Source organism: Halyomorpha halys, unplaced genomic scaffold (assembly GCF_000696795.3).
Source record: "Halyomorpha halys isolate HHAL.00 unplaced genomic scaffold, Hhal_1.1 Scaffold614.1, whole genome shotgun sequence".
Classification (NCBI taxonomy): Eukaryota; Metazoa; Arthropoda; class Insecta; order Hemiptera; family Pentatomidae; genus Halyomorpha; species Halyomorpha halys.
Window position 1 is genome coordinate 223,538 of NW_027111364.1, and position 14,017 is coordinate 237,554.

Below are 14,017 nucleotides of genomic sequence, written 5' to 3' on the forward strand. Positions count from 1 at the left end.
TTAGAAAGGATACAGTAGGGCAGGAGGGTAGAGGTTTACGACGGAGAGTAAAGGTGATCTGATGAGATTTGTCAGGATTTATTTTGATTCTCCAGTTTTGACACTATTCTTCAATAGATGTTATGGTATCCAATCCTTAAAATCCAAAACCCTCGATGCTCCTTACTTTGTCACAAATAAAATCATCCATAAAGACCATAACGTTCATAACCACCCTAATAGACTATTTTCTAACCTCGCTTGCTCTTCCATTCCTGATAATCCTTCGAGGCGCCTGAAAAGAAGATGACCACGAGACCTTCTAATGTAAAAACGTTATTAGAGTACAACCAATGGGTCGAAACTCTACACGCCTGTATCAGCCATAATGATGTTACAGAAAATTTACTCCATGTATTCCCGATAATCCTCCGAGACGCCTGAAAAGAACATGGACTCGAGACCTTCTAAAGTAGAAATACATTAATATTATTGGACCTATTAAAAGGTAATTTCATAAACAAATCTTTCATTTAATAATAACTTAATCACGTTTACTTATTGTATTTTTAGTTTAAATACAATTTTAAATTTCAAGTAATAAAGAAATAAAATATTGAAATACAAACGCAATAAAATAATAATATGTAAAACCCATAGGTTAGGTAAATATTAAAAAATAGGTTACAGTGTCCATATCAAAAAGGATTTGTCAACAAACATTTTTAATCTCTTTATTACCAATCCATTTTTGTTTTTCTAAATTTGTTTACTTTTCTTTTCCTTTATTGATTTCTAATTTCCATTTTTTATAATTTAGTCAACAGTGAGGAATAATAAAATATTTATTCAATGCAGTAATATTGAAAGATATGGATTATGGCAGTAAAGAAAAACAATCTTTGGTGAATTGCTGAATACAGACAGATACAAAACTAAGTTAAAATGTTCTTATTTAACTTGGTTTCCTTCCACAGTTTATTTGACTATTAACTAATTTATTTACATTAAAGTAATTTATAACACCTTAAGACTTCATTATTTTTATGCCCATTTTAAGAAAGATATTACAGCCAATTCTGGAGGATTTTGACATTCAAAATACTTGCAAGAATAAATTATGAAATATGTCCATACTTGTTGATATGATTAGAATATATATTAAATATAGTTTTTGTTCAGAAGTTTGAAAATTGCCTATAAATAAGTGGTAAATATATTGCTTTAAATAAAAATTCAAAAAATGATGAATACAAATATTTAAATCTAAATTAAATATTACGGAATAATTGTATTCGGGAAGATAGGGAAATTACACCCCGAAACGTCCAGGATTTTTTATGACTACAAATAAATTAATTAATAAAGAATTATATCATAACATCAAACTTGATAAAAAACTAAAATATATGATTGGAAGAAATCATATGTTTTTCGAAGAATGTTTATACATTTTTATGCATAATCAAAATCAAAATTTCATTATTTTTAAAAGTTTATTTCTTAATTTCAATGTCAATACTATAACTAATAAGAGTAATATGAATGAAATAATAATAACAATGAAATTTGATAAAAGCCTAGAACATCAATTTCCTTGTTTAAAGCACAAAATAGTACACTAAACTACGGTCAACGATGTTCTTCAATAAATAACTGTTTATGAAAAATTAAAAGTAGGAATAAAAAGTTTTGTTTCAATTTGAAAAAAAAATTTATATAAGATAATACTGTAACTTTCTTTTTTTGTTCTGGACCCATCATGGTTATATATACATTTTATTCAAGAATATTACTAAAGTTCATAGTGGATTCGATGTATAATTTTATTTACAATTCCACTGTCACTATTATACACTACCAAACAGTCGGCAAGTTCTACATAAACAAGGAGATTTAGATGAGGAATAAGCTGAAACAGGTCACTCGACCAGATACTGATTGACAAGGTACTCACCAGGTACAGGAGTGAGGTAGATGACAGTTACCACGGCGGTCAGAAGACCGACGAAGAGCCCTAACCTGAAGAGGAGGATGACACTCTTGTTCTCGCCGTACATCGTGAACTACTGACTGAGCGAGACAGCCGAGTCTCAGCTGCTGCGCCCTCTGGTGGCCTCTTTCTCTAAGTCATATCGCATTTCGCGAATTTCCATCAGAGGCTATCGCTCAGAATTAACTTCGATTAAACAGCACAGAAAAGGAATTGGGTCATAATAAAATAAAATTCATCAGATTTAAAAAAAAAAAAAAAAAAAGAAGGTCTGTAGAAGCGACGTGTTACATCGATTTCCTGAAATCATTCATGGCATTTATTTTTAAATTTAATTTTTTATTCACATACCGATTATTGCTTCATCAACTCGTGGAGGCCCCCTCCTCCAAATATTATAGCAAGAGTTTCCACAGAAGGAGCATCTCAATACATAGTATTTCACATACGTATTTTACTCAGACCTTCAAATACCCACAGTAGAAAAAAGGTAGTACTCAATTTTAATTACGTATTTTTTCACAAGATGCATTTATTAACTTATGTTTATTTTCTGTTTTATAGGTTAGAAAAAAAGTAACTACCCGCTAACTAGACCAATGAATTTATTTTTAGAAAAAATTAATTCCGGTTAATTCAATACGAATTTTCACATAAATCAAAAATTATCAATTTTTATTTTGGATTTTCTTTTTAGGAAGTCTGGTAAGTCAATTTCAATAAAATATTTTGAGGTTAAAAACTTCCAATTTGAATATTTTATAATACTATGATAATAAAATAAAAACAGGGTAAAGCAATTTTTTTCAGCCATTTAGATAATAACATAATTTCCTTTGTGAAATTAAAAGTTTGACTAATTATAAGGTTTATTAAAATACGTGAATATGGGACTATAGTCCCCTATTTTTTTTTTTAGTTATTTTTCCCTAAAATTTAGGTTCACAGGTCATTACCAAGAGCGTAATTTGATGTATCCAAGTTTAAAATTTTGAATTAAAGGTTATTATCTCCTAGTGGATTAATTAATTTTACTATCACAATTTGACAAACAGAAACTGTGGTAATAAAGACGCTAATGCGTTAAATAGTTAAAAGTAATTTAAATAAAAATATAATTTATTAATAAATCGACTTATACATAATAGTCTGTAGTATAAAAGTTTAAACTTTGATGTATCAAATTAAGTTAATGACCTTAGAAAATAAAGAAGGTTGAAAGAGTTAAAGAATAGAAAATAGATAATAAAAATAAGACACATAAATATACAAAGTAAATAGGAATGAGATATATAACTGGAGGTATGATAAGGGAAAAAAAATATAAAAAATATTCTCTTGAATTTTTATAACAAGAAGAACATGTATATTTAAGCTAAGATACAACATTATAACAGGGACATCAAGTCAGTGATATTCTATAGAACGGAAACCTCGTATCTTCCCAGCCTAGAGGGGCTTATGAAAATAGGAAGAAGAATTCTTAGAAGGATCTACGGACCTAACACCTGAAGGATACAGGTTGAGGTCAAATCAAGAAACCTATGAAGTAACAACAGACCTAGAGACTGGACGTTAGGGTAAGAAATCATGATGAGGATGAAACCTGAAAGACTAAACCATAGAATTTTTCAACGAATCCACTGTCACAAAAATTCAACGGGATATCTCAAGCAAGTTAGGGATGGTATGGAACATGTGGGGCTGACGGAGCGGGATTGTTTAGACAGAGATGAGTACAGAAGGATGTTCAAGAAAGTGAAGCTTCTTGTTGGAAAGAAGCGCTCCAAAAAGAGCCTTCGTGGTTTGACGAAAGAAAACGTAAACACGAAGAGCTCATGAGGGACAAATAGAAGAAGAAGAAGCATTAGAATTATGATATGCGCGTGATCTTCAAGGCCTTTTCGTGGGAAAAAAAAAATTTTCTTGTTTAAAATAATTGTTATTCCTTTTTTTTGCATCACAAAATACCCTTCAATATTAATTTCCATAGTAATAAAAATGTTCCCATCTACAAGAAATTTGTGGATGGCTTGCGTAGGAGCATCTAAATTGCACAAAATGGTACAAACCGGACCTAATTAAACAAATATAACCGGAGTTATAAAATAAACCGATTTTTTTTTCTTTTTTTGAAATTACAAATTAATTTGTATTTTCGTAAAGTAAAATTCAAAACTTTATCGACATTTTTCGATTTGTCATGTGAAAATTATAAATTTCAATTAACGCTTAAATATAACAAATTTAAATATCACTAGGTTAGCCCCTGTCCGCCTAATGAATACTCTCCAAGTCTATATCTTACAATGTTTGTCTACTTATCTTACCTTTAAATCAGACAATTATAGTGAGAATATTTTTTGACGTACAGGTGCGAAAAAAAATCAACATTTTTATGGTGAACGAAGATTTTTATACTAAAAAAAAAAAAAATCTATTTAGGTAATTAAAAGATCATTCTAGAAACACCTCGTCTTAACCTTCGTTTGGTTGGAGTACCGGGAAAAATAAGAGGCAGTTATTTCACTCCAATTTTTTATTACTTTAATGAAACTATTTACAATCACTACTTTAAATTGATGAGTCTGCCAAGTATAGGTAGGGAGAATACAAAATGGCGGCTGAATGAAAACGTTAAAAACAAATTTCATTCGGAGCTCTTTACCTTTAAAACTCCCGAACAACACTAGAAAACCTAAGAGAACATTATTTAAAGAATTTGCTAAAATATGAGCCCTAATAAAGCTATTCACGTTCAATAGTTTCTGAGATATAGCTTTTTAAAAAATAATATTTCATAAAAATATGTACTGAAAAATCAGTAGTTAGTGAGTTTATTTTGAGAAATCTATATCTCAGAAACCATAAGACGTACAGATGTCAGCCAGCACTCAAACTAAAGCTAGTTAATCTACGTTTATCTGCGTAAGAGTAATATGTTTCATATTTCACAAATTAAATTCACAAAATGTTAGTTTCAGGTTGTTCGAATTTTTGAAAAAATATAACTCAGGAACCACAAAACGTACATATGTCTGACAGCACTCAACATAAAGTTAATTTCACTTACTAAAATGTAGTTTATGTCAAGTATTTTCGTAGAGGTAGTAGTTTTTATGGTATTTTCATATGAATATAAAACTTTTGTTTTATATGGTATTTTATGGTATTTTGCATATGAAAATTTGTCCGATCAACTGTAAATGAATTTATTTGAGCAAATATCATGAAAACTACAACTCCAACGAAGATAAACATCATAAACTAATTTATAGTACATTAAACTAGCTTTAATTTGAGTGCTAATAGATATCTGTACGTCAAATGATTTTTGATATATCGACTTCTCTATGATTAATTCCTTAACTTCTGATTTTTCCGTTAAGTTTTTTATTAAATGCTGTTTTTTAAAAAGTTATACCTCAAGAACTATTTAACGTTAATATGTGTATTAGAGCTCATATTATAGAAAATTTACTCTACTTTAAATGATGTTCTCTTAGGGTTTTTATAGTTGGTAGTTTTAATGATATAGAGTTATGAATGAAAATGAATTTGTTTTAAAGTTTTGAAACAGCCGCTAGTTTTAATTCTCCTTACTAATACTTGGCAGACTCATCAATTTTGACTAGTAATTATAGATAGTTTTCATTAAAGTAATCAGAAATTGAGGTGAAATAATTGCCTTTTTTCTTCTCTAGTGCTCTTGTACTATATATAACATTTTTTGGTTATAAAGTTTATTCAGCCTTAAAAAATATTAACAAAAATATCGTAAGATATTAAATATTTTCTCTTAAATATCTTCACTGAAGATATTTAATATCTACTTTTAAGTTTTCTCGCTTACTTCTAATCTGGGAAGAGATTTGAAATGATAGTTGTGGAAAATAACTGATACGATCCGCTAAAAAAAATTAACAACTTTGTCTTTGATAACGAGTTCATGCCGTACCGAACACGATTTTAATCAACTGGGGGGGGGGGAATAGGGAAGGGGTTAGTTTAAAAAAAAAAATATTAAAACCAGCAATAGCTGCACAAACATAATTAAATACAATGACAATACAAATAGAAATAACCAGCATTTTTAAATACTATTGTTAACGCTATATCTTATAATTAATTTACGAATATTCAGTGAATAGTATTTATTTAGTATTAGTAGTTAATTTAATTACATTATTATGTAACAATAATAATAATTTTATTTGTATTATTTCTCTTTATTTTGGAATTTTATTTTATTTTAGAAAAAAAAATGTATTCATCTGTTGAATTATAAAATAAATTGTTGCTAAGGGTTGTTAAACCGTTGCTAAGGCGTCACCTAGCAACAGGCCGACCATCTTCATTTTTAAATAAGTTGATGTTAATTAGTGGCCGTTACAGTTTCTAACAAGCCCTGTATGAGTTCAGAATTGTACACACATGCAATGAAAATGGAATCCATAAATATGAACATTTTGCCCTTCTTGTTTTATTCACATATTTTTTGTGTAATTTTATTATTAATTTTTTCTCTTATAATGTAATATATGGGTTAAGGCGCTTGCAAAGTTAAGCAACCTGGAGCTTGGTCAGTATTTGGACCACTCATAACAGAAAGCTAAACTTCTCCCACCTTCCTTCTCAAGAGTTTTTGAGGCCTGTCATCTTACTAGAGGCAGCTTAGACCGACCAGGATTAGGAGTGAGGACCCTTCCTCGTGTACTTTAATCGGGAATGTTGTAGGGTGATCAATAGTTGTCAGAGGTAGGCCAATCTTCAGGGAAAGTAATATTAGTTGTTTTTTTTTTTAATGAGCCTGTTAAGTAATAGTTGATATATAGTTTTCATTCTTTTTTTATCTAATATTAATTTTTTTAAGCCACTTAGCATCCAATTTTCTTAAACCCAGCCTCATTACAAAAAAAAATTAGGTGAACCACCATTAATAATTTTAGCGTCATAGCAATTGTAGTTTTGAGCTACAGTGATCAACAATTCAGTGGATGACTGGCATATATTCTTTTATATGTTAAGATAAAGATGAAACGGGTTTCAATGGAAACCAGCACAGAATATTTACAAAAGAAAAATCAGCATTTAAAGTACAAATCTTTACTAATGGTCCGAATTAGACGAGTTTAGTATAGTATAGTTGACAATTTCACTATCTTTCAAATAAGGAACCTACAATCTTCTTAATTTTTTTAGTGTTTCGAAAAACTGCTCTTTTTTTGGGTATTACAAACATTTGTTTATAAGCCACTTAGAGTGCGAATTATTTTAAATTCAACCTCATTACATAAAAAGAGTATAAAATGAATCACCATTACTAATTTTAGCGTTGGGACCATAGTAGTTTCAGAGATATAGTTATCAACAAGTCAGTGGATGAATGGTATACATACATTCTTTTTTATGTTAAGATAAAGATATAACGAGTTTCCATGGAAACCTGCACTGAATATTTATAAAGTACAAATGAAGATTGGTACTAAACTCATCTAAATCGGACCATTAGTGAAGACTAATGGTCCGATTTAGATGAGTTTAGTTTACTATAGTAGAGAATTTTATTATCTTTTAAATAAGGGGCCACAATCTTATATTTTTTTTAGAAATTTTACAAAACTACTCATTTAAAGGTATTTCAAATATTAGTTTATAAGCCACTTAATAGTCAAATTTTTTTCAAACCTGGGTTTATTATACATCTATACCATAGGAAGCACTGCCATATTTTGAGATACAGTGATAAAGAAATTTTCGAGTGAGTGTTGTGACAAAGACATTTCATTAAGTAGATAAGACCAGTGAATAAAAAATAATATTTTATGAAATAATATCTATAATAATAATATAGACCCAAACTAACCTAACCGTTATACTCAAATTAAATGAACTTGTATAGTGTTTATTAAAAGTTGTAAAAATAAAAAATAATAGAGGGAACATACTACTTAAACATTAGAAGAAGTAGAACTCTTACAAACTAGCAGGAGGAGGGGTGGGGGCTGCGGCCAATGCGGTACCGGATTCTTCGACCGTGTAATTAATGAATCGTTCATGACTGCGCCAGTTCTACTTCTTTGGCTAAACTGAACTTTTTGTTCTTTGTTAAGTCAAGGGATTTGTAACATCACTAAGTTTCTGCTTTTTTTTATGAGGCCACAAATTATAAAATTTGATTATTCGATTTAAAATGTTTAAAGCGTTACATTTAACATTCTCATAACATTTTTAAGGTAATCATTGGTATAACTTCAAGGTTCAAGATAGGAATTAGAATATAAAATAGTTTAAGTTTTTCAAATTATCCACAGGACAACGACGAAACCTTTAACTTACTTATGTAAATATATTAAGTGAAAAATATCAAAATAGTTGATAGATTTAAATCGCAAATTTACTTGAGAAGATGGTTGGAGGTGCGGTCAGCAAAGATACACAAATAAACTAAACTAATTTATTTGTGCCGACGTCTCGACCTGAATTTAAGGCCTTCATCAGGACTCAAAAACGAAACGAAATAACAAACTTAATTCAGAGAAGCATACAAATAATAATTACTCACAATCTTGGAAATATACATAAAAATAAATTAAATACATAGTAGCTGATATTTATAATAAAGAATATTTTATATCATAAATATAAATAAAGAAGCTTATTATAGAGAAGAATATTATAAAGAAGCTTTTTGTTATTACTTTATTTTTATTTTTACGTTTCTCTGAATTAAGGTTGTTATCTCGTTTTGTTTTTCATCCCTGATGAAGGCCTGAAATTCAGGCCGAAACGTTGGCACAAGTACATACATAAGTTTTGTTTATTTGTGTGCTTTGCTGACAGCACCCACGACCATATTCTTCTCATATTGATCTACTATCAACATCTCACAGCAAATTTATTGTTTTGCAGAACTCTATCTGTCTGTATATTAATTTATCTATGGAGTACATAGTAAAAAGATTAAAGTATTAAATTTCGAATTGGGTTTTCAACAAAAATACGCATTTTAAGGTCCACTGATTCCAAATAATTGATTTTTGGCAAAATGGTGAGGGTGTGTGAATATGTAAACAGTTTAGTTAAAAATTGAAAAGTTGTATGAAACAGAAACAACGTATTTGATTGTGGCGTCCATTATTTACATAAGTTTCCAAATAGGCCTAAAGCCACCAGGATACCTTTCGATATGAAGCAACTCAAATTAAATTACGGTTAGCAAAACTGTCAACAGAAGTAATGATAACAGATTAAAATGAGCAGTAATCAATTATAATTTGAATAAATAAGTCTTGTAACACTCCTGGAAGCAGCTAAGTTATTAAGCAGGCAACAGCCTGCTTAATCACCGAGTAACCATTTCAGGGCTGAGTGGACCTACAAAATCTGCCAAACCTTTGTTCAGACCACTAACCTTACATAGAATGAATCTTTAGTGCACCAAACCTTCATTTTTATACGATTTGTTCATCTAGGAAACTTTTTTTTTTAAATATCAACTGTATATTATATAATACATTCAGTAAATTTGATCTTAGTTAAATTGGAGTGTTACAGGCGTGTAGAGCAACTACCCATTGGTAGCTCTCAAATGACATTTTATATTAGCAGGTCTCATGGCCATCTTCTTTTCAAGCGCCTCGAAGAATTATCAGGAATGGAAGAGGATGCAAGGTTAGAAACTAGGGGGTTTGAGTGGTTAGGGAGTTTGTAATGGAAGGAGTGATATCTGGTTCGGAATAGATCGGTTACATAGGGAACATTAAGGTCTTTATGTATGATTTTATTTGTAACAAAGTAAGGAGCATTGAGGATTTTACGAAGAATTTTGGATTGTAAGGATTGGATACGAGAGGAATTCGAAGGTTTAATGGAGCCCCAAAGCTCAACTCCATATGTCCAGATTGGCCTTATTACAGTCATGTAGAACAGTCTTTTGTGATGTGTTGGAAGTTTTGACCGTTTGTCTGTGAGCATTCCAGGTTAATCATTTGTCCAAGTTAGCGAATCTGTTCGGCAGGGGTAAGACTAACATTATTAAATGAAACTGTAGGGCAGTCGGTAGGTTTACGACGAAGGGTAAAGGTTATTTAATGGGATTTCTCTAGGAAACGTAAAAAAAATAATAATACAATTTTCAGTCATTTGAATACTTGAAATGTAATAATTCTGGTTGTCATGGACACACTCAGATGTTCGTTTATTCAGATATATATTACGATGGATGATGACTCTTCTAATGAAGACTTAGAAGATAAAGTTCTAAACGAAGAGGATCTTATTAGGGAAGGAGACGACTTATTAAAAATATGCGAACAAATTTACTCCCACACACCACAGGCGTTGGAGTACGTCTCACAATACAGAGATACGCCGAAAGATCACACTGCGAGTCTGGAGAGGACAGTTAACATGTGAGTTTTAGTTGAATAGCCAATGAAGTTACAGTTTAAGCGTCACTCTAAGATGGCGGGTGGGCGTGTACTATACTAACACATACACTAAGTATACTAGTGTAACAAGAGGATGTCATAATCTACTCTTCTTCAATGAAAAAGTGAAGCCGAAATGAAGTGGATTTGACCAAATCCTTGAGACGAATTTAGAATTATGTTAAGGTTAACAGGAATGTCCGCCATTGAGATCTGAACTGGAACAGAAGGCAGTGATTGGCTCCTGCTCGCGCTACTGTAGTTCATCATAAACACCACCTTTTCGGCTTCACTTTTCCTATCAGCTTACTCTCTCCAGTATACTTCTTCATGGTAACTTTTTACCATCGTCTTTTCAAACAGTTCACCACCAGAATCCATTGAAAGACATGAGTGTAGAGTTACTTAGGTTAACATTTCACAAACAACATTTCACTCACTTCTTCATTCCTTATTTATTACTGACTTGAATAAAGTTATTGGTGCGGTTGTTGATTTCTTGGATACTGAGCATGGAATATAAATTAAAGACAATGTTTGTGCATTTCTTTAATAAAAGAAACTTCCAGTTGTCTGCCAAGGTCGCAAACATAGATTTTTAATGTCAACCCAAGCCCAAGAAACGTATTAAAAAATCAAAATTACAGACATTTTTCCTTTTCCGACTGACCTACAGGTCTAAAGGTTTATTTGGACTTACGAAGTTGTCCTTTTCGCTACACTAAACCGTCAGAAGGGCAGCCAGAAGGTTTACGATGAAGGTGATAAAAGTGATTTGATGAGATTAATTTTAATCCTCCAATTAGGACACCATTCTTCGAGGGCTGTGATATGGGATTGAAGAGTTTGAGATGCAATTAAAGGGTTATTATTAACGTAGTTAAATTTAAAGGTAAAATTATTTCACCAATATTAATTAATTAACAAAATGTTCTACGTTACGTTAAACGTTGTTCATCTTCTTTTTAGGCGTAGCGGAGGATTGTCAGGAATGAAAGAGGGAGCAAGGTTAGAAACTAGTGGGTTTGGGTTGTTAAGAAGTTTATTATAGAAGGAATGATATCTGGTTCGGGCTAGATCGGTTACATATGGAACATTAAAGTCTTTATATATGATTTTATTTGTGACTTAGTAAGTACCATTGAGAATTTCGGATTGTAAAGATAGGAATAAGAAAGTTATTCGATGGTTTAGTGGAGCCCAAAAGGACAACTCCGTAAGTCCAAATAGGCCTTTAGAACTGTAGGGCAGTCGGAAGGTTTACGACGAAGGGTAAAAGTGATTTGATGGGATTTGTTGAGATTAATTTTAATCCTCCAATTCTCCAACCATTCTTCGAGGGCTGTGATATGGGATTGGAGAGTTTGGGAAGCAATTAAAGGGATATTATTAACGTAGTTAAATTTAAATGAATAATTATTTCACCAATATTAATTAATGGACAAAATGTTCTAAGTTTCGGCTACCACGCCATTGTCAGGAAATAAAAAATTTCATTTGCATATTCCACCAGAAGAGTGCCATAACCCAACTCTCCTAAGCATATATGACACTACGGAGTGGGGATTAGTCCACGCCTCTTGATAGCAACCTTACGTTAAAGTTAATAGGGATTTCGCACATTAATGTTATTATCTCTAAAACCGTTCATTTAATAGTAAATATGAAAAGAGTAAAAGTTGCATGATATGTTATTTCTAATAATTTGGTATATCTATAAGTAATAATTCCATTGAGTCGCACAAGGAAAATTCGAGCTTCTGTCCAGACTCATTTCAATGTGAATATGAAAGATACCAAAATATATTTATTGTTCAAAAAAGTAAGGAATGAATAATACATCGTAATTGAATTAACTAGGTTAATTTTTCAATTACGCTTATGTAGGAAGAGTTAATAAAAAATTGATTTCTTTTAAGAAAAACATTAAAAATATTAAGTTTGGTACAAATAAATAATTGTTTCTGATGTAAAGCTAAAGTTTTTTATTAAAAAAACAAACTATAAACATAGTTTCTTAGAATATTTAATGTATACAACAAAAAAGTAACTAAGAATTAATAGTAATTCAAAATCAACTACAAAATATAGCACGCTTTGAGTAACTCTAAACCTTTTTAATCCTCCTGCTTGACCACTTCTGGCATATCGGGGTTCGGCAGCAACTAACAACTCTTAACTGTCAAATATTAAATAAGGCTATTCCTTTCGTAGGCGTGTCATCTGGCACGCCTACGAAAGGAATAGCCTTCTGGCGTCACTCGCCCTGGAAGTGTACCCACTCCCTCCAAGATTCCACCATAAAATCAACACCTAAGATAGAGAAGGTTATAAAAAAGGGTTTCAAGATGGCTGATGAGAGGGACTTCATCATTACCTACGTTTCATATATTCCAATTTAAAAATTTGTATTTAAGTGGTTAAATACAAAATGGCTATAAACTATTATTATGTATACATTCTCATACAACTATTAGAAGAATGCATCATACATACATTTCTAATTTCTTCGATAAGACATAAAAAAAAACTAGGATTTATTTTTCGTTCGCAAGAAGTCGAACGAAGCGAAAGCTATGAAGTATTAGAGGTTAGACAGGGCAATACAATAGGTGAAACTCTTCGACCATATAGCTGATTGGTTGCAGCGCATGTTCTGGGTACCCATTGGATGTCAGGGTCTAGAAGAGGGCGGAAACTTTCTCTTCCTTATTGCTCCCTAGGGAGATGAAAGGGAGAGATGTCTTGTCTGCGGAGGAAAACGCCCAATAATGTCTATTAGTCTATTAAGAGTGAAAGATTTTCTTGTTTTTGGAAGAGAATACAACAATATTGGTATGAGTTTCAGTAAAGGACCACGATCCTTAAAATTAAGCCCAAAGAACATACATTTGCGAATAATTATAAAAATTAGTTTCTACCATACTCAACACGATTGTAAACTCTTACTAATTAGCTATTACTTTATTAAAATAACAAATTATATTTTAATTTTGTTTTTTACACATAACCCCTAAACGGGACATCCATAATCAGGTTGAGTAGTACATCGGGTACCGTAAACCGCCATATACTACACTAACTTTATTGAACGATAAAATGCAACATTAATAACCCTCACATTCATCACAATAAATTTGGTGTAAGATGATACAGGAATGTTGAGAAACTACACATTGGTAGTTTGAAAGCAAAAAGATATAAAATAATATTAAAGTAAGATAATATTAGGAAATATAAGAAAACATTTAATATAGGTATAAACTTAAATGATAATAAGGGGGGTATGATATAAAATATACATCGATAAAATGCAATCAAATTAAAAGAATGATCACAATAAATATAATATAGTGAAGGAAAGAAAATATACAAAACTGAATAGAGGTACAATGGTTTTGAAAAATTATATAATAAAAGTTAGTATAAGGTAGGAGTATGAGATTATATTTAACTGATATTTCTAGCTTATACAAAAACAGGTAAAAGATGGACAGTAAAGTTATATAATGATAAAAAAAAAACAAAAAAAAACATTAAATATAAAGTAATAAATGTTATTTATTGATTTTTTTAGATTAAAGTTTTACCTAGAGCTATTGCTGGAATTTAT

General features: G+C 30.9%; 2 protein-coding genes across 2 annotated transcripts in view; one reads left to right on the plus strand and one right to left on the minus strand.

Annotated features, from left to right (window-relative positions):
* Nucleotides 1-2,059, minus strand: part of LOC106684778 (uncharacterized) — a 102,636-nt gene extending 100,577 nt beyond the window's left edge. The window contains exon 1 of the mRNA XM_067049370.1: nt 1,937-2,059. Within this exon, the coding sequence (XP_066905471.1) occupies nt 1,937-2,039 (103 nt within the window). The 5' untranslated portion in view covers nt 2,040-2,059. The remainder of the gene's footprint in view (nt 1-1,936) is intronic.
* An 8,114-nt stretch (nt 2,060-10,173) lies between these two features.
* The window catches only part of LOC112210877 (uncharacterized), a gene marked incomplete in the record, with an annotated part of 12,792 nt that continues 8,948 nt past the window's right edge, over nt 10,174-14,017 (plus strand). Inside the window, 2 exon segments of the mRNA XM_067049371.1 lie at nt 10,174-10,386; nt 13,982-14,017. Coding sequence (XP_066905472.1) covers nt 10,193-10,386; nt 13,982-14,017 — 230 coding nt within the window.